Consider the following 21883-nt stretch of genomic DNA (forward strand, 5'->3'; position numbering starts at 1 on the left):
GAAAGAATATGGCACCACAACAAACCTGCCAAGAGAGGGCCGCCCACCAAAACTCACGGACCAGGCAAGGAGGGCATTAATCAGAGAGGCAACAAAGAGTCCAAAGATAACCCTGAAGGAGCTGCTAAGCTCCACAGCAGAGATTGGAGTATCTGTCCATAGGACCCCTTTAAGCCGTACACTCCACAGAGCTGGGCTTTACGGAAGAGTGGTCAGATAAAAGTCATTGCTTAAAGAAAAAAACAAGACTCCCCAAACATATGGAAGAAGGTACTCTGGTCAGATGAGACTAAAATTGAGCTTTTTGGCCATCAAGGAAAACTCTATGTCTGGCGCAAACCCAACACCGCTCATCACCCCGAGAACACCATCCCCACAGTGAAGCATGGTTGTGGCAGCATCATGCTGTGGGGATGTTTTACATCGGCAGGGACTGGGAAACTGGTCAGAATTGAAGGAATTATGGATGGCGCTAAATAGAGGGACATTCTTGAGGGAAACCTGTTTGTCTTCCAGAGATTTGAGACTGGGATGGAGGTTCACCTTCCAGCAGGACAATGACCCTAAGCATACTGCTAAAGCAACACTCGAGTGGTTTAAGGGGAAACATTTAAATGTCTTGGAATGGCCTAGTCAAAGCCCAGACCTCAATCCAATTGAGAATCTGTGGTATGACTTAAAGATTGCTGTACACCAGCAGAACCCATCCAAATTGAAGGAGCTGGAGCAGTTTTGCCTTGAAGAATGGGAAAAAATCCCAGTGGCTAGATGTGCCAAGCTTATAGAGACATACCCCAAGAGACTTGCAGCTGTAATTGCTGCAAAAGGTGGCTCTACAAAGTATTGACTTTGGGGGGGTGAATAGTTATGCACGCTTAAGTCTTCTGTTTTTTTGTCTTATTTCTTGTTTGTTTCAGAAAAAAATTAATTGTGCATCTTCAAAGTGGTAGGCATGTTGTGTAAATCAAATGATACAAACCCCCCCAAAATCAATTTTAATTCCAGGTTGTAAGGCAACAAAATAGGAAAAATGCCAAGGGGGGTGAATACTTTCGCAAGCCACTGTATATGTCACTCTATGAATCTCCATAGAGGCAACTTGGTAACCGTAAAGGAATCTCAATCTCTCCCTATCACAGTCTGCTGTCCCCACATGCTTCAAGATGGCCATCATTGTTCCTGCACCCAAGAAAGCGAAGGTAACTGAACTAAACGACTATCACCCCGTAGCACTCACCTCTGTCATCATGAAGTGCTTTGAGAGTCAAGGATCATATCACCTCTACCTTACCTGCCACCCTAGACCCACTTCAATTTGCTTACTGCCCCAATAGATCCACAGACGATGCAATTGCCATCACTCTGCACACTGCCCTATCCCATCTGGACAAGAGGAATACCTATGTAAGAATGCTGTTCGTTGACTATAGCTCTGCATTCAACACCAGAGTACCCTCCAAGCTCATCATTAAGCTCGAGGCCCTGGGTCTGAACTCCGCCCTGTGCAACTGGGTCCTGGACTTCCTGACGGGCCGCCCCCAGGTGGTGAAGGTAGGAAACAACACCTCCACTTCGCTGATCCTCAACACTGGGGCCCCACAAGGGTGCATGCTCAGCCCACTCCTGTACTCCCTGTTCACCCATGACTGCGTGGCCAAGCACGCCTCCAACTCAATCATCAAGTTTGCAGACGACACAACAGTAGTAGGCTTGATTACCAACAATGACGAGACAGCCTACAGGGAGGAGGTGAGGGCTCTGGGAGTGTGGTGCCAGGAAAACAACCTCTCACTCAACTTCAACAAAACAAAGGAGATGATCGTGGACTTCAGGAAACAGCAGAGAGTGCACACCCCTATCCACATCGACGGGACCGCAGTGGAGAAGGTGGAAAGCTTCAAGTTCCTTGGCGTACACATCACTGAAAAACTTAAATGGACCACCCACACAGACAGTGTGGTGAAGAAGGCACAACAGAGCCTCTTCAACATCAGGAGGCTAAAGAAATTTGGCTTGGCACCTAAAACCCTCACAAACTTTTACAGATGTACAATTGAGAGCATCCTGTCGGGCTATATCACCGCCTGGTACGGCAACTGCACAACCCGCAACCGCAAGGCTCTCCAGAGGGTGGTGCGGTCTTCCCAACGCATTACCGGGGGCAAACTACCCTCCCTCCAGGACACATACAGCACCCGATGTCACATGAAGGCCAAAAAGATCATCAAGGACAACAACCACCCGAGCCACTGCCTGTTCACCCTGCTATCATCCAGAAGGCGAGGTCAGTACAGGTGCATCAAAGCTGGGACCGACAGACTGCAAAACAGCTTCTATCTCAAGGCCATCAGACTGTTAAACAGCCATCACATGCACATTAGAGGCTGCTGCCTATAGACATAGACTAGAAATCACTGGCCACTTTAAGAAATGGAACACTAGCCACTTTAATAATGTTTACATATCTTGCATTACTCATCTCATATGTATATACTTTATTCTATACTATTCTACTGTATCTTAGTCCATGCCGCTCTGACATCGCTCTTCCATATATGTATATATTCTTAATTCATTTCTTACTTAGATTTGTGTGTATTGGGTATATGTTGTGAAATTGTTAGATATTACTTGTTAGATATTACTGCACTGTCGGAGCTAGAAGCACAAGCATTTCCCAACACCTGCAATAACATTGTGTATGTGACCAATAAAATTTGATTTTGAAGCTGGAATAGAATAACTTGGTTTAATGTCACCAGCTGTGACAAAGTTTTGTTATTCGACTACCTGGCAGGATATTGTGCCCGTTCATAAGACCGTGCGAGGCCATGAGATGTGCTTTCATGACGGAGACTTCCTATCCTTGGAGCTACAGTACACTGCACCAAGTTCAAGATCAGAGGAAGAACAAGTGCAGAGTACACCGTGGACTCGACATGATACTTTCGCGCTGCACTACTAGTCAAGGTTCTTAGAACGAGTGAGACTACAATGCTTTGTTTGGATTTCACGTGGTGAAAATGACAGCTTGCCTTCCATACAGTGTACCACCGGAAATAAATTATGCAACAATCAATTTAAAGACATTTGTAGCCGAGACTGCTTCGGTGTATGCCGTCTGATGTTTGATTTATTTCCAGATCCGACGCTTGTCTTCCAAGACGTCTGCTTAGTTTCACAAGGTGCCATAAAAATGTAATACTTTGAGCTCCCGGTGCAAATTATACAAATTTCTACATTTTATGGCTGACATGTACTTTTAAGTTTGCGATTGGATCAAATATATAAATGAACCTAGAGGGTGATCCCTAAACTAGATGGTGAGAGCTTTTTTTTTCATTCCATTTTCAATCCATTTCCAACTGGATTTATCAATGTGAAGACTCTGGGGCTTTGTGACTAGGTGCAGATGCTGCATATAATAACACTTAGAGAGTATGAGCGTGTGCTCTTCTTCCACACTTCACCAGTGTGGCTAGAGAACGGTTTCCACTAGTTTCCACAACCACAAAGTAAAAATGTGCTATATCGTAAAAATTCATGAAAACAAAAATGCACTTATTGGTCTTAATTTAAGGTTAGAGTTATGCATAAGGTTAGCAGTGTGTTTAAGGTCAGGGTTAGGTTTAAAATAAAATGTTATGAAGATACAATTTAGAAATAGGCAGAGTTTCTGACTTTGTGGCTGTGGTAACTAATGATGACCCTAGCGAATGCACTGGGACAGAAGCAGAGGACCAGACTCGTTGAGAGAGCCAAACAGTAGGGGAGATGGGCGAGAGTAGGGGAGATGGGGAGAGTAGAGGAGATGGGGAGAGTAGGGGAGATGGGCGAGAGTAGGGGAGATGTGGAGAGTAGGGGAGATGGGGAGAGTAGGGGAGATGGAGGAGAGTAGGGGAGATGGGCGAGAGTAGGGGAGATGGGGAGAGTAGGGGAGATGGGCGAGAGTAGGGGAGATGTGGAGAGTAGGGGAGATGGGGAGAGTAGGGGAGATGGAGGAGAGTAGGGGAGATGGGTGAGAGTATTGGAGATGGGGAGATGGGGAGAGTAGGGGAGATGGGGAGAGTAGGGGATGCTAATTTTGACTACTCTTCTGTCGCTCTCGCTTTTGGAGAGGGAGATGCACAGACTCGTATTGAAACGCCACATGGCCCCGACAAGTGTTCCCAACACGCTTTGTAGCAGTGTTCTCAATGCTCCTAGCAGAAGCTACAGTTGAAGTGCTCCCAGTTCCCAGAAGTGGGCAGCATGCCACAGCCACCCCTTCCTTCACACACCAAAGCACTGTCGCTACCTCGGGCTCTCAGCTGGGCAGGGTTTAAGAACACAGTGACTACCTCAGACTTTCAGCTGGGCAGGTTTTAAGGGTTTAAGAACACAGTGACTACTTCGGGCTTTCGGCTGGGCAGGGTTTAAGGGTTTAAGAACACAGTGACTAATCTGGCTTTCGGCTGGGCAGGGTTTAAGGTTTTAAGAACACAGTGACTACCTTGGTCTTTCAGCTGGGCAGGGTTTAAGGGTTTAAGAACACAGTGACTACCTCAGGCTTTCGGCTGGACAGGGTTTAAGGGTTTAAGAACACAATGACTACCTCAGGCTTTCGGCTGGGCAGGGTTTAAGGGTTTAAGAACACAGCGACTACCTCTGGCTTTTGGCTGGGCAGGGTTTAAGGATTCAACAACCTAGTCACTACCTCTGGCTTTCAGGTGGGCAGGGTTTAAGAAAACCATCACGACCTCTGTCTTTCAGCTGGGTAGGGTTTAAGAACACAGTCACTACCTTGGGCTTTCGCCTGGGCAGGTTTTAAGCAAGACACTTGTTTTGTCCCTCCCTTCCTCCTTCATCTCTGGGGCCAAGAGAACTTGAAGTCTGTTGGAGTGAGTGTGCTCATCCCCCCTCCTTGGAAAAACAACGTGACCATATGACAGGTTGGTAGGATGATGTTGAATACAAAACATGCAAACCAGTCCCCTTTGGTGACATTTCTAGGGTACCGCTGGAATTGTCAAAACAAACTCAGGACACAAGCAGTACACAAACAAACTGAGGAGGGCAGTAGAAAGCCCTGCACATGTGACCATTCCAAAGGAGCAGGTGCAAGACTGTTCATTAGGCAACCCCAGCCTGACTGACACTAAAGTCTTTAAGAGGCAGTGTGTGAGGGACTGGGGAAAGACGTCATTTTGCAGACGCTCTTATCCAAAGCAACTTATAATATAATAATAATAAGCCATTTAGCAGACGCTTTTACCCAAAGCGACTTACAGTCATGCGTGCATAATTGGTTTATTTTTTTTGTGTATGGGTGGTCCCGGGGATCGAATCCACTACCTTGGCGTTACAAGCGCCGTGCTCTACCAGCTGAGCTACAGAGGACCAATTAGGGTTTAGTGCCTTGCTCAAGGGCACATACACATATTTTTCACCTAGTCCTCTCAGTATTCGAACCAGCAACCTTTACCGGTAACTGGCCCAAAACTCTTAACCGCTAGTCTACATGCCGCCCCAATAAGTTATTCTGCACCCAAATTGTTTCATGCCCCGAAGAGGCTGTGGAGAGCATAGCAATCACTTGAACAACATGAGGTGAAAGAGAAAAACCCTCTAAGAAGTGAGTTACGAATTATGTTCATAGAGGTCTTGCAAAGAAACCCCAGCGTAGTACCGGCACTGTATCAAAACCACAGGTCTATTTTCACCACAGGTAATCCCTTGATGAGTGCAGGTATGAAGTCAAAATCACGCATACATTTCTACAGTTGCTGAGCACACCATATACAGTGCCTTGCCAAATTATTCATCCCCCTTGGCATTTCTCCTATTTTGTTGCATTACAACCTGTAATTAAAATAGATTTTTATTTGGATTTCATGTAATGGACATACACAAAATAGTTCAAATTGGTGAATGTGAAATGAAATGTTTTTTTGTTTGTTTCAAAAAAGTGGTGCGTGCATACAGTGGGGAAAAAAAGTATTTAGTCAGCCACCAATTGTGCAAGTTCTCCCACTTAAAAAGATGAGAGAGGCCTATAATTTTCATCATAGGTACACGTCAACTATGACAGACAAATTGAGAATTTATTTTCAAGAAAATCACATTGTAGGATTTTTTATGAATTTATTTGCAAATTATGGTGGAAAATAAGTATTTGGTCACCTACAAACAAGCAAGATTTCTGGCTCTCACAGACCTGTAACTTCTTCTTTAAGAGGCTCCTCTGTTCTCCACTCGTTACCTGTATTAATGGCACCTGTTTGAACTTGTTATCAGTATAAAAGACACCTGTCCACAACCAAACAGTCACACTCCAAACTCCACTATGGCCAAGACCAAAGAGCTGTCAAAGGACACCAGAAACAAAATTGTAGACCTGCACCAGGCTGGGAAGACTGAATCTGCAATAGGTAAGCAGCTTGGTTTGAAGAAATCAACTGTGGGAGCAATTATTAGGAAATGGAAGACATACAAGACCACTGATAATCTCCCTCGATCTGGGGCTCCACGCAAGATCTCACCCCGTGGGGTTAAAATGATCACAAGAACGGTGAGCAAAAATCCCAGAACCACACGGGGGGACCTAGTGAATGACCTGCAGAGAGCTGGGACCAAAGTAACAAAGCCTACCATCAGTAACACACTACGCCGCCACGGACTCAAATCCTGCAGTGCCAGACGTGTCCCCCTGCTTAAGCCAGTACATGTCCAGGCCCGTCTGAAGTTTGCTAGAGTGCATTTGGATGATCCAGAAGAGGATTGGGAGAATGTCATATGGTCAGATGAAACCAAAATAGAACTTTTTGGTAAAAACTCAACTCGTCGTGTTTGGAGGACAAAGAATGCTGAGTTGCATCCAAAGAACACCATACCTACTGTGAAGCATGGGGGTGGAAACATCATGCTTTGGGGCTGTTTTTCTGCAAAGGGACCAGGACGACTGATCCGTGTAAAGGAAAGAATGAATGGGGCCATGTATCGTGAGATTTTGAGTGAAAACCTCCTTCTATCAGCAAGGGCATTGAAGATGAAACGTGGCTGGGTCTTTCAGCATGACAATGATCCCAAACACACCGCCCGGGCAACGAAGGAGTGGCTTCGTAAGAAGCATTTCAAGGTCCTGGAGTGGCCTAGCCAGTCTCCAGATCTCAACCCCATAGAAAATCTTTGGAGGGAGTTGAAAGTCTGTGTTGCCCAGCGACAGCCCCAAAACATCACTGCTCTAGAGGAGATCTGCATGGAGGAATGGGCCAAAATACCAGCAACAGTGTGTGAAAACCTTGTGAAGACTTACAGAAAACGTTTGACCTGTGTCATTGCCAACAAAGGGTATATAACAAAGTATTGAGAAACTTTTGTTATTGACCAAATACTTATTTTCCACCATAATTTGCAAATAAATTCATTAAAAATCTTTCTAAATTCTCAATTTGTCTGTCATAGTTGACGTGTACCTATGATGAAAATTACAGGCCTCTCTCATCTTTTTAAGTGGGAGAACATGCACAATTGGTGGCTGACTAAATACTTTTTTCCCCCACTGTATGTATTCACCTCCTTTGCTATGAAGCCCCTAAATAAGATCTGGTGTAACCAATTACCGTCAGAAGTCACATAATTAGTTAAATAAAGTCCACCTGTGTGCAATTTAAGTATCACATGATCTGTCACATGATCTCAGTATATATACACCTGTTCTGAAAGGCCCCAGAGTCTGCAACACCACTAAGCAAGGGGCACCACCAAGCAAGCGGCACCATGAAGACCAAGGAGTTCTCCAAACAGGTCAGGGACAAAGTTGTGGAGAAGTACAGATCAGGGTTGGGTTATAAAAAAATATCAGACACTGAACATCCCACGGAGCACCATTAAATCCATTCTAAAAAAATTCTAAGAATATGGCACCACAACAAACCTGCCAAGAGAGGGCCACCCACCAAAACTCATGGACCAGACAAGGAGGGCATTGATCAGAGAGGCAACAAAGAGACCGAAGATATCCCTGAAGGAGCTGCTAAGCTCCACAGCGGAGATTGGAATATCTGTCCATAGGACCACTTTAAGCCGTACACTCCACAGAGCTAGACTTTACGGAAGAGTGGCCAGATAAGCCATTGCTTAAAGAAAAAAATAAGCAAACACGTTTGGTGTTCGCCAAAAGGCATGTGGGAGACTCCCCAAACATATGGAAGAAGGTAATCTGGTCAGATGAGACTAAAATTGAGCTTTTTAGCTATGAAGGAAAACTCTATGTCTGGCAAAAACCCAACACCTCTCATCACCCCGAGAACACCATGGTGGTGGCAGCATCATGCTGTGGGGGTGTTTTTCATCGGCAGGGACTGGGAAACTGGTCAGAATTGAAGGAATTATGGATGGCGCTAAATACAGGGACATTCTTGAGGGAAACCTGTTTCAGTCTTCCAGAGATTTGAGACAGGGACGGAGGTTCACCGTCCAGCAGGACAATGACCCTAAGCATACTGCTAAAGCAACACTCGAGTGGTTTAAGGGGAAACATTTAAATGTCTTGGAATGGCCTAGTCAAAGCCCAGACCTCAATCCAATTGAGAATCTGTGGAATTACTTAAAGATTGCTGTACACCAGCAGAAACCATCCAACTTGAAGGAGCTGGAGCAGTTTTGCCTTGAAGAATGGGCAAAAATCCCAGTGGCTAGATGTGCCAAGCTTATAGAGACATACCCCAAGAGACTTGCAGCTGTAAATGCTGCAAAAGGTGGCTCTACAAAGTATTGACTTTAGGGGGGTGAATAGTTATGCACACTCAAGTTTACAGTTTTTTTGTCTAATATGTTGTTTGTTTCACAGTGGTAGGCATGTTGTGTAAATCAAATTATACAAACCCCCCAAAAATCCATTTTAATTCCAGGTTGTAAGGCAACAAAATAGGAAAAATGCCAAGGGGGGTGAATACTTTCGCAAGCCACTGTAATCCTTCCATGGACGTACCATTGTATATTGGTAATAACAGTAGATTAATACACAAGGAGGAAAAATCCCCTGTGAGCTTTGGAGCCCCTGAACAATAATGAGTACACAGTAAAAATGAAGACAGAAATGTACCGGAAGCCAAGAGAGGATGTAGGCAGCAGTCTGCGCACACAGGTGCAGACTGGGGGCTGTGAAATTGTGACTGCCTAAAGCTGTAATGATTGCATATACTGTATACAGGTTTCATTGTCATTGTCTTTGGAAGCACAGCTTTCTTTACACACACACACACTCCCATTCTCTGTGCTAACTCTCCTTCAGATGTGTCCCAAGATGGGCTTGACCAGGATACAATTGGTGTGTTTTACTGCAGTGTGTCTAAGGGGGCATCCCATCAGGCAAAGAGGTGATTGGGCTTTGAAGCGGCTCCATCTTTCTCACCGATGAAGGCCAGAGAACGGGGCCTCCCCCTCAAGACCCCATTAAAGGGGAAGTGAGGGGCCACAGGTTTGATGTCCAATCCCTGGGAAGTCTCTGCCCTCAACACATTGTCTGCATCCCAAATGGCACCCTATTCCCTTTATAGTGCACTACTTTTGACCAGGGGCCATAGTGGCATTTGGGACGCGGGCATTATGTGCCACGTGAGAGTGATCACAGCTTATTAAAGTGGAAATAATGACACCTCCACCTCCGTCATGAAATATTTAACAAGGACAAAGAAGACGGACCCAAAGGTGATTTATACCTGGTGAGCAGGGAGGAGGAGAAGGTGGACAATGCCTGTCCATACAGAGCGTTTCGCTGTACCTTGATTAGCCTGTGCTCTGTAACCTTCCAGCACTATCCCTCATGTGAAATTAAAGTTCCCATTTTGATGCATACAGCAATTCACGACTTAGCTGTGCTACAGTCGACAAAAAGGCACTTTCTCTTCAATATTATTCCAATAGCTTCTTTAGATAGGGTTATTGAAGCTGGTTGCATTCATTGTACAGTCGTGGTCAAAAGTTTTGAGAATGACACAAATATTAATTTTCACAAAGTCTGCTGCCTCAGTTTTTATGATGGAAATTTGCATATACTCCAGAATGTTGTGAATAGTGATCAGATGAATTGCAATTAATTGCAAAGTCCATCTTTGCCATGAAAATGAACTTAATCCCCCCAAAACATTTTCACTGCATTTCAGCCCTGCCACAAAAGGACCAGCTGACATCATGTCAGTCATTCTCTCGTTGACACAGGTGAGAGTGTTGACGAGGACAAGGCTGGAGATCACTCTGTCATGCTGATTGAGTTAGAATAACAGACTGGAAGCTTTAAAAGGAGGGTGGTGCTTGAAATCATTGTTCGTCCTTTGTTAACCATGGTTACCTGCAAGGAAATATGTGCCGTCATCATTGCTTTGCACAAAAAGGGCTTCACAGGCAAGGATATTGCTGCTAGTAAGATTGCACCTAAATCAACCATTTATCGGATCATCAAGAACATCAAGGAGAGAGGTTCAATTGTTGTGAAAAAGCTTCAGGGTGCCCAAGAAAGTCCAGCAAGCGCCAGGACCGTCTCCTAAAGTTGAGTCAGCTGTGGGATCAGGGCACCACCAGTGCAGAGCTTGCTCAGGAATGGCAGCAGGCAGGTGTGAGTGCATCTGCACGCACAGTGAGGCGAATACTTTTGGAGGATGGCCTGGTGTCAAGAAGGGCAGCGAGGAAGCCACTTCTCTCCAGGAAAAACATCAGGGACAGACTGATATTCTGCAAAAGGTACAGGGATTGGACTGCTGAGGACTTGGGTAACGTCATTTTTTCGGATGAATCCCCTTTCCGATTGTTTGGGGCATCCGGAAAAAAGCTTGTCCGGAGAAGACAAGGTGAGCGCTACCATCAGTCCTGTGTCATGCCAACAGTAAAGCATCCTGAGACCATTCATGTGTGGGGTTGCTTCTCAGCCAAGGGAGTGGGCTCACTCACAATTTTGCCTAAGAACACAGCCATGAATAAAGAATGGTACCAACACATCCTCCGAGAGCAACTTCTCCCAACCATCCAAGAACAGTTTGGTGACGAATAATGCCTTTTCCAGCATGATGGAGCACCTTGCCATAAGGCAAAAGTGATAACTAAGTGGCTCCGGGAACAAAACATCAACATTTTGGGTCCATGGCCAGGAAACTCCCCAGACCTTAATCCTATTGAGAACTTGTGGTCAATCCTCAAGAGGCTGGTGGACAAACAAAAACCCACAAATTCTGACAAACTCCAAGCATTGATTATGCAAGAATGGGCTGCCATCAGTCAGGATGTGGCCCATAAGTTAATTGACAGCATGCCAGGGCGGATTGCAGGGGTCTTGAAAAAGAAGGGTCAACACTGCATAAACTTAATGTAATTGTCAATAAAAGCCTTTGACACTTAAGGAATGCTTGTAATTATACTTCAGTTTACCATAGTAACATCTGACAAAAATATCTAAAACACTGAAGCAGCAAACTTTGTGAAGACTAATACTTGTGTCATTGTCAAAACTTTTGACCACGACTGTACAGTAGACATAGTATATACATTTTTTGTATTATTGCTAATTGAAGGCCCCTATAAACAGTAAACCATATGTATTATTTGTTCAAGCATATGGACTACTGTGGTTTACTGTCGACATTGAAATATCTAGTTTAGTTAGTAGGTCTCTTTATCGTTGGTCTAAATATTCTGTACAAGAAGCAAAATCATTTGCAGTTCTTTTCTCTCATTCAAAGTAGCGCCTGGAACACAAATACCGGCTAATGTTCCTTCAGAAGAAAGTATCGATGTATTTATTTTTCCATGGTCTTGAGTAAATTAGCTTTTTTCCCCCCTTGGGGAATCTGGGGGAAAAAGCAGAGTGAAAATGCTCTCCATCAAAAGTGAATGAATTGGAATGGCTCAGACAAGACTTTACTCCAATTATAACATGAAGAGGCTTGAGTTCTAGTGCTGCCAATGTGGTCAACCGCAATTAAGGTCGGTTGGACAGAGGTATCAGGAGCACGAATTGCTTAAACATATTTACACTGCTAGCAGAGAGAAGTTAATAGACAAAATGATAAATTACGCTGTGGTCAAACATTTCCAACAAGAGATATCATCGTATAATATGAAAGCTTCTTGAAATTACGTACGTGAAAACCAAGACATTGAGACAACACAGCTGTCTTTTCGATGACCAATAGAGCTTTTAATTCAGTGCAATATTATACTGACTGCCGACTAAGGCTGTCTTGGCTCTTTGTGTGGCCATCTCTCTCCATTTCAACACATTTTCCATGGAAGTCATAGATAGGATTTGGTCAGGAAAAGCTTGAGTGGGTCTTTTATCCTGAGTCCTAACAATTCAAACGTTCCATTAAAAGCTGGGCCATACAGCATTAAAGCATGACATCAATATACCTAGCTGTTTTCATGGTAGAGAAGAATGAACGGATGTATAACTGTTACCCCGTTTCAAGGTCGGATATGAGCTAGTTTGATAAGAGCGATGGAAACCTAGTCCACTGGTTGATCGTGAAGCAATACAATGAGTCATGACATTCCATCACAGGAGGTTGGTGGCACCTTAATTGGGGAGGACAGGCTCGTGGTAATGGCTGGAGCGGAATAGGTGGAATGGTATCAAACACATGGTTTCTATGTGTTTGATGCCATTCCATTAGAACCGTTCCAGACATTATTATGAGCCGTCCCCTCAGCAGCCTCTACTGCATTCCACAGTTATTTCTATAAGCCAGGCCTTACCCTGCTGAGGCCCAGACTAAACCTTTACCACAACTCTAGTGTACTGGTTCATCATGAATCATTACTACTGTTACTGACATAAGCCAAGTCTTACCCTCCTTAAACTAAACCTTTACTATGACTCTAGTGTACACTGTATATTTTTTTAAAATTGAGATTCAGTTAAAATCATTCAGTTTATCTAGCCAAGTCAAGAAAATTTGCAAAATGGGTTGAGTTCAACGCACTCAAAATGTCATAACTTATTAAATCAAGTTGAGTTAGCAAAAATGTGTTTACTCAACTAAGAAATTCACAACCATTAAGTCAAATCTACTGAAGCAACATAACAGTTGTGTTGACTAAAAATGTTAAGATGACTTTGTCTAATTGTCTAAACCTATGTAACTAAGTTGAATCAACAAAGATCAACATGTTTACTCAACTTGGAAATTCACAACCAAAAAAAATCATTAACTGCAACAACATAACAGCTGTATTGACTAAACATGTCAAGTTCAGATGACTTCAACTTATTTTGGGGGGGCTGAGCTCTTTAGAATAATGCAACCGTTAATTTTGACATTTACATTTTGGTCATTTAGTAGATGCTTTATCCAAAGCGACTTCACTTACTGCATTCAACGAAGGTAGATAAACAACCACGTTAAAAGTAACAAGTAAAACGTTTATTTAACCGTTTCTGACAACGTCGTTGTAGTTAAAGTGGTGTGTTGGTTGGTTGACATAACTAAGTGCACTGCCAGTTTTGAAACTGCCGAAAAAGCTCATACATGAGCAAGAGATAGATGGGAGCATATTGTTCCCTACTGAGATCTGTATTATATCATTGTTAGGGTTAGGGTTAGGGTTGTTTTGTCAATGTACAGTGGGGAAAATTTTTATTTAGTCAGCCACCAATTGTGCAAGTTCTCCCACTTAAAAAGATGAGAGAGGTCTGTAATTTTCATCATAGGTACACGTCAACTATGACAGACAAATTGAGCTTTTTTTTTCTCCAGAAAATCACATTGTAGGATTTTTAATGAATTTATTTGCAAATTATGGTGGAAAATAAGTATTTGGTCACCTACAAACAAGCAAGATTTCTGGCTCTCACAGACCTGTAACTTCTTCTTTAAGAGGCTCCTTTGTCCTCCACTCGTTACCTGTATTAATGGCACCTGTTTGAACTTGTTATCAGTATAAAAGACACCTGTCCACAACCTCAAACAGTAACACTCCAAACTCCACTATGGCCAAGACCAAAGAGCTGTCAAAGGACACCAGAAACAAAATTGTAGACCTGCACCAGGCTGGGAAGACTGAATCTGCAATAGGTAAGCAGCTTGGTTTGAAGAAATCAACTGTGGGAGCAATTATTAGGAAATGGAAGACATACAAGACCACTGATAATCTCCCTCGATCTGGGGCTCCACGCAAGATCTCACCCCGTGCGGTCAAAATGATCACAAGAACGGTGAGCAAAAATCCCAGAACCACACGGGGGGACCTAGTGAATGACCTGCAGAGAGCTGGGACCAAAGTAACAAAGCCTACCATCAGTAACACACTACGCCGACAGGGACTCAAATCCTGCAGTGCCAGACGTGTCCCCCTGCTTAAGCCAGTACATGTCCAGGCCCGTCTGAAGTTTGCCAGAGTTTATTTTGATGATCCAGAAGAGGATTGGGAGAATGTCATGTGGTCAGATGAAACCAAAATAGAACTTTTTGGTAAAAACTCAACTCGTCGTGTTTGGAGGACAAAGAATGCTGAGTTGCATCCAAAGAACACCATACCTACTGTGAAGCATGGGGGTGGAAACATCATGCTTTGGGGCTGTTTTTCTGCAAAGGGACCAGGACGACTGATCCGTGTAAAGGAAAGAATGAATGGGGCCATGTATCGTGAGATTTTGAGTGAAAACCTCCTTCCATCAGCAAGGGCATTGAAGATGAAACGTGGCTGGGTCTTTCAGCATGACAATGATCCCAAACACACCGCCCGGGCAACGAAGAAGCATTTCAAGGTCCTGGAGTGGCCTAGCCAGTCTCCACATCTCAACCCCATAGAAAATCTTTGGAGGGAGTTGAAAGTCCGTGTTGCCCAGCGACAGCCCCAAAACATCACTGCTCTATAGGAGATCTGCATGGAGGAATGGGCCAAAATACCAGCAACAGTGTGTGAAAACCTTGTGAAGACTTACAGAAAACGTTTGACCTGTGTCATTGCCAACAAAGGGTATATAACAAAGTATTGAGAAACTTTTGTTATTGACCAAATACTTATTTTCCACCATAATTTGCAAATAAATTCATTAAAAATCCTACAATGTGATTTTCTGGATTTTTTTTTCTCATTTTGTCTGTCATAGTTGACGTGTACCTATGATGAAAATTACAGGCCTCTCTCATCTTTTTAAGTGGGAGAACTTGCACAATTGGTGGCTGACTAAATACTTTTTTTCCCCACTGTATATAGGACAACGACCCTAAACACACAGCCAAGACGACGCAGGAGTGGCTTCGGGACAAGTCTCTGAATGTCCTTGAGTGGCTCAGCCAGAGCCTGGACTTGAACCCGATCGAACATCTCTGGAGAGACCTGAAAATAGCTGTGCAGCGACGCTCCCCATCCAACCTGACAGAGCTTGAGAGGATCTGCAGAGAAGAATGGGAGAAACTCCCCAAATACAGGTGTGCCAAGCTTGTAGCGTCATACCCAGGAAGAATTGAGGCTGTAATCGCTGCCAAAGGTGCTTCAATAAAGTACTGAGTAAGAGTCTGAATACTTATATAAATGTGATATTTCCGTTTTTTAAATGTTTAATACATTTGCCAAAAATTCTAAAAACCTGTTTTTGCTTTGTCATTATGGGGTATTGTGTGTAGATTGATGAGGGGAAAAAACAATTTAATCCATTTTAGAATAAGGCTGTAACGTAACACAATGTGGTAAAAGTCAAGGGGTTTGAATACTTTCCGAATGCACTTTATATTCTACTTAACTTGATAGTAAGTTAGATTAATTGAAAATATGAAGTAATTTCAAAATGGAGGCTGGTTACTTCTACTAAATTGATGTTAGTTAGGATAACTGTAAATTGAAAGTTTATATAACTAAAGTTGAAATTGATTCAACTAGGAATAGTAGGTTATACTGACAAAGGGTGAAGTTTACTCAACTATATTTTATTAGTCAAAGTAAGTTAGGTGTAAATTAGGATAGCTTGAAATTCAAAGTTGATAGAGCTTGAAAAAGGCCATTCAACTTTATAACTGGAATTGTTAAAACAAGAAATACTTTTTTTTTTACAGTGTACTGGTTAATCAGAAGCAATACTACTGTTACTGACACAAGCCAGCCCTTACCCTCCCCAGACTTGGGCTCCAGAAGTGTCTGAGGCTGAAGATGCCCAGGGTTAACATCAAGAAGACCACCCCCAGAATCAGGGCTCCTCGCTGGTAGCTCCGGGACCTGGTCTTCTTCTCTTTTCCGACCTCCACCTAAGGAGAAAATTAGAAATGAGAAGCACTGGTAATCCATTCACACCTCAGAGTGGTTCATGTACATATCATATAATGTCCTTGAAGAAGTAACTATAATTTTAAACTTTTAAATGGTCTCTCAACACTTGGTATGCACCTGCACTGAGGATTTTGTAATTCTAATGGTACTGTTATAACATTGTAATAACCACATTATAACATGACATAATTGAAATAGTGTCTGACAATCATTTATTGATGCAAGATTCCTAATGTTGCTTACAAACATACATTAATTATCTCCATAGCCTCTATAGGCCTACTCTATTTATAGTGTGAACTGTCAAACTATATAAAGTTGCAGAAATATTATATCAATAATTATATCAATAATACCCCCACATACTACTTTATTATAGGACTAATGCGTTTCAGCATGTCATTGTGAACCTTGTACAACATTGCAGTCCCTTGAGAATAATTAGGAGAAGGCATCTGAAAGAGGAATTGAAGATGGAAAAATCTGCAACCTTGCCACTTGCACAACTCTTTACTCTCTGTTTCTAGGCTTCCATTGATGAAGTTGGTGATAAACATAGGCTTGGAACTTTGAAGCACTACTTTCTGGAAGTACCTTACTATGCCCACACAAAATAAATAATCAGCATATGGAAAATATGCAGTGCTGCAGAGATACTAAAAGGTCACGTTTATTAAATGTTTCCTCCAATTAAAACTCTCCCCATTGGACTCAATTCCCAGAGCTCAAGGCCACAAATTAATAAAACAGGGCTTTTGTTCCCCCACAAAGCTCCAGGGGTGAGGGAATGAAATGTTCTAATTCACACTGGACTGCTTTCAAAGGTCTCCGAGGACCATGAAAATAAGATATTGAAAACGGAAAAAACTTCAATTAGCTAAATTGTTGTTTCTTAAAAGAATTGGGCCATCTTCTTGCATCTAAGGTGATGATAAAAAGTGTATGTAGTTCAAACACAATATCTTGTTTAGGAATACAGCACAAATTATTAATAAACAACTATGAATTAAGGTAGAATTGAATGACTGTCATCATGCTTGCTAAGTGCTTGCTAAACGTGTATATTGGGCTTCTATAGACAACTACTCTTATTGAGCTGTAATATACAGTAAACTTGCTTATAAGATGATGATATGATCAATAATATGATGCAGCCAATGTTTAATGACTGATGTCTCTCTAATAATCAGCAAGAATATGGATTTATTGAGATGGACAGATAGAAATCCAGACGCAGAGATAAAACTATCTGGCTTTCATCCCTGACAGATCCCAGCATATTATCAACATACAGTAGGCAAAAGTGAAATGTATATATTTTAGTATGCACATATAATGTAGATCAACGGTAGTGTACACTATACACTACCGTTGATTTTTACAAATCTGCCGTTTCCAGCTACAATAGCCATTTACAACATTAACAATGTCTACACTGTATTGCTGATCAATTTGATGTTATTTTAATAGACAAAAAATTTGCTTTTCTTTCAAAAACAAGGACATTTCTAAGTGACCCCAAACTTTTGAACAGTAGTGTATATACAAAAGTATGTGGACCCCCCCTTCAAATAAGTGGATTCGGCTATTTCAGCCACACCCGCTGCTGACAGGTGTACAAAATCGACCACACAGCCATTCAATCTCCATAGACAAACATTGGCAGTAGAATGGCCTTACTGAAGATCTCAGTGACTTTCAACGTATCACCGTCATAGGATGCCACCTTTCCAACAAGTCAGTTCTTTAAATTTCTGCCCCTGCTAGAGCTGCCCTGGTCATCTGTAAGTGCTGTTATTGTGAAGTGGAAATGTCTAGGAGCAACAACAGCTCAGCCTCGAAGTGGTAGGCCACACAAGCTCATAGAACGAGACTGCCGAGTGCTGAAGCACGTAGCGTGTAGAAATCGTCTGTCCTCGGTTGCAACACTCCCTACCGAGTTCCAAACTGCCTCTGGAAGCAACGTCAGCACAAGAACGTTGGGAGCTTCATGAAATGGGTTTCCATGGCCGAGTAGCCGCACACAAGCCTAAGATCACCATGCGCAATGCCAAGCGTCAGCTGGAGTGGTGTAAAGCTCGCCACCATTGGACTCTGGAGCAGTGGAAACGCATTCTCTGTAGTGATGAATCACGCTTCACCATCTGGCAGTCCGACGGACAAATCAGAGTTTGGCGGATGCCAGGAGAATGCTACCTGCCCGAATTCACTGTAAAGTTTGGTGGAGGAGGAATAATGGTCTGGGGCTGTTTTTCATGTTTTGGGCTAGGCCCCTTAGTTCCAGTGAAGGGAAATCTTAACGCTACAGCATACAATGACATTCTAGATGATTCTGTGCATCCAACTTTGTGGCAACAGTTTGGGGAAGGCCCTTTCCTGTTTCAGCATGACAATCCCCCAGTGCAAAATACAGAAATGGTTTGTCAAGATCGGTGTGGAAGAACTTGACTGGCCTGCACAGAGCCCTGACCTCAACCCCATCGAACACCTTTGGGATGAATTGGAATGCCAACTGCGAGTCAGGCCTAATCACCCAACATCAGCGCCCGACCTCACTAACCTCTTGTGGCTGAATGGAAGCAAGTCCCCGCAGCAATGTTCCAACATCTAGTGGAAAGCCTTCCCAGAAGAGTGGAGGCTGTTATAGCAGCAAAGGGGGGACCAACTCCATATTAATGCCCATGATTTTGGAATGAGATGTTCGACGAGCAGGTGTCCACATACTTTTGGTCATGTAGTAAATGTGATAAACCGTAGCAGTAGCCATAAACATCCAATGTGGCACATCAAGGCACCGGCTCTCCTCTCAAGGTATGATGATAGGAAACAGAAGGCTACATAATCACAGGGCCAGAAATCCCTATCATAAAGAGAATTTCTCCCAGCGTGGATTTTTTTTTGTCCGAGGTCCACCCTCTCCTCCAGCAGCTTGCATAAGCAGTGGAAACTTGACTCGAAGACAAAGCTCTGTCTGCACAGAATATAATTGCTCAAAGAAAGAGAGAGGGAGGGAGAAAGAAGAGAGAGGGGGAGGGGGGGTGGAGCGAGAGTGAGAGGAGTAGAGAGTTTACAGACAGACGACTGCCAGTCGACCAGTGTTAATCAGGTTTTAGGGTTGACAATCAGCCAGGTGGTTGGTACCTCTATAGCAGGACTCAGTCTGTGATGAGGGAGCCTGAGGCCCCCTGCTGTTCTGAGAGAGACAGAAAGAGCGAGGGATGGAGCACTTACTTAAAAAACTAGAGGAAAAAGAAAAAGCTGCAAGAGCTAAACAACGGGGCAGGGCGGGGTCATGGCGATGGCCATTTTTTCCATCCATGCACATATCATTGAATTATTATGGATTAAGGTAACACACATGAACAAAACGTTAAAATTATTCCACAAGACTAGTTTAAATTATTCTACAAGACTAGACTAAGAGTAGTCCACTTTGGATTCAATACAATTGGCTCCTTTTTTAGTATTGGATATTTTCCTCTGTAATGTAATGCCACAGGTGGTTTCTGAATCATATTGATTCCCTCTAGTCACATCTTAGCAAGTCTGTTGAAACAATTGACAAACTCTTCACATAAGAGAAGAGTGTGATGGATGAACAGCTTTTTAATCTCTTATTGGAATGTACAATTTTCATAGACACACGAGAGGTGAAATGAATAGCAAGTCACTGTCACTATTAAGACGCAGAACTTTATGTCCAACATCACATTCTTCGGGAGAATATATATGGATTATAGAGGCAATATGTTTGTTTTTCTGTCAGAGAGCAATAAGCACTCAAAAACAGCCACAGACATATTGAAATCTCACTGTACGTGACAAAACATGTTATTGAGGAATAAAGGCCCCGAGCTCAGGTGAGTCTGAGGAAAAATAAACAACACAGGGACCCAAGGAGGCAAGGCAGAGAGGAAAGATTAGGAAAAAATGCCTCTGGAAGGAACCAGAATCAAGTCCCATTCTATTTGTGATTCCAAAGAGAAAACATTCGGTGACTGTATGATGTCAGATATACATTAACTCTAGGAATTTGTTTTATTTTATTTATCTTAACATCATGACCTTTTAGGCCCTCAACCCACCTAAAACTCACAATATACCAATTACAATGGCTCTATTCTCTGTAAGGTCGTCTTTTCCCAATATGCATAACAAAATACTGTAATTGCATTCATTATCTTTTCATCACCCAGTAATATAAATACTGAATTCATTGCCACTTATTACCAATATTTCTACAATCGGTATAGTATGATCAATTAGCAACAAAAAAAAAGAAATTAAGACTCACATCTTTCCATTGACTGCTGGACTGAGAGCTATTTTCCATAATGAAAGCCCAGAGGAGAATTCCTTCAGATTCACTCGTCCTAGCTGGTAAAACTACTGAGTCTCTAGAAGGAAAAGAGTCCAAACTTCATTCCATTGGTAATTTGAGAATGTACTGAAAGGGGAGGGAGGTTATAGATGGGATGGAATTACCAAAATACTTGTGATTCCCATTATAAGCAAAGCAGATGTTTCCAGCAAAAATTTGTTTCCAGACAGGAAGGTTATACGAATTTTACTTTAAATTGTATTCGTCTTGGAGGACAAGTCAACTTTTGAAAGTGTTCGAGAAAATACATGGAATTATTTTTATTTTCAATGAATGCACCCACAGCAAACACAGCAAACAGAGCAAAGACAGCAAAGACAGCAAATACAGTAAAGACAGTAAAGACAGCAAAGAGACTAATAGAAACAACACTCAGGATGGTGTTCCCACACAGTGCAACAGAATCCAGTTCATTTCCTGTTCCTTTGTTCGATGAAGAGCTTACGTTGACACACAATGAAACACTATTATACTTTGACACTTTATGCTGTTTGACACCTTTACAGTCTAAGGCCACTGTGACACTGTGCAAACTGTTAAGCAGGAAGCTATCTAACATCTGGTGAGATCTTGCAGATTTCCAATCTTTCAGGCAAAAGGAGGACCTGAAGTTGTCTGGGAGTTAAGGTTATGCTTGATAGTCCATATAGTATGTTGCTTCTACAGCACTGACTTTAAAGAATGTTAAAACCGCTTAAGATTAAAAAATATATATATATGCCTGGACAAATCGACGGAATTGTCGCAGTGTTGTCCATGTCGTTTTACTAGATGGTTGAGGCAAACACTCACACGTACCTAGGTTTCATAAGGAAGAGGAATACTGAGGACTAAAGTCAGTACAACAGAGATAATTAGGATTAAACATGGCGAAGCAGGACTTTAGTGCGAGAAGCAACATTTCAACACCCATTAAGTCTGTCAGATCTGATAGCCGTGCGGCTTAGTCAGCTTTTTCCTATTGATATACATCTTTACAATTACTGTCACATTTTGCCTGGGTAAATCAAGCAGCAGCTCTTTCAGGAATAGTGTTGTGTCAGCACTGGAGTCAAGCAGCCACAGACCATCCTCCTTGCAGCATTCAGAGCAATACTGGGGCTTCAAAACCCATAGGAAAGAATAAGCAGCAATTTGGAGTCAAGTGCACGCCAGATACCTACAGATTAGAGGTGGGCTGATGGGAGCAGTTTGAGCAAACCTGGAAGAATTACAGATGTAGGATCTTAATTTGAGCCAGTTTGCTACAGCAGGAAAATTATCCTG

General features: G+C 42.7%; 1 protein-coding gene across 2 annotated transcripts in view; it reads right to left on the minus strand.

Moving 5' to 3' along the window:
* LOC311108004 (tenomodulin-like) overlaps window positions 1-20682 on the minus strand; it is a 181633-nt gene extending 160951 nt beyond the window's left edge. The window contains exons 1-2 of one of the 2 annotated variants that reach the window (XM_084150640.1): window positions 20531-20682; window positions 16080-16214 (exon numbers count right to left, since the gene is read on the minus strand). In XM_084150640.1, the coding sequence (XP_084006766.1) occupies window positions 16080-16214; window positions 20531-20569 (174 nt within the window). In that variant the 5' untranslated portion in view covers window positions 20570-20682. The remainder of the gene's footprint in view (window positions 1-16079; window positions 16215-20530) is intronic. The other variant, XM_084150641.1, reaches the window with a different exon arrangement.
* Window positions 20683-21883: the final 1201 nt, after the last annotated feature.

The sequence above is a fragment of the Coregonus lavaretus genome (genome assembly GCF_964263955.1).
Source record: "Coregonus lavaretus genome assembly, chromosome: 32".
Lineage (NCBI taxonomy): Eukaryota > Metazoa > Chordata > Actinopteri > Salmoniformes > Salmonidae > Coregonus > Coregonus lavaretus.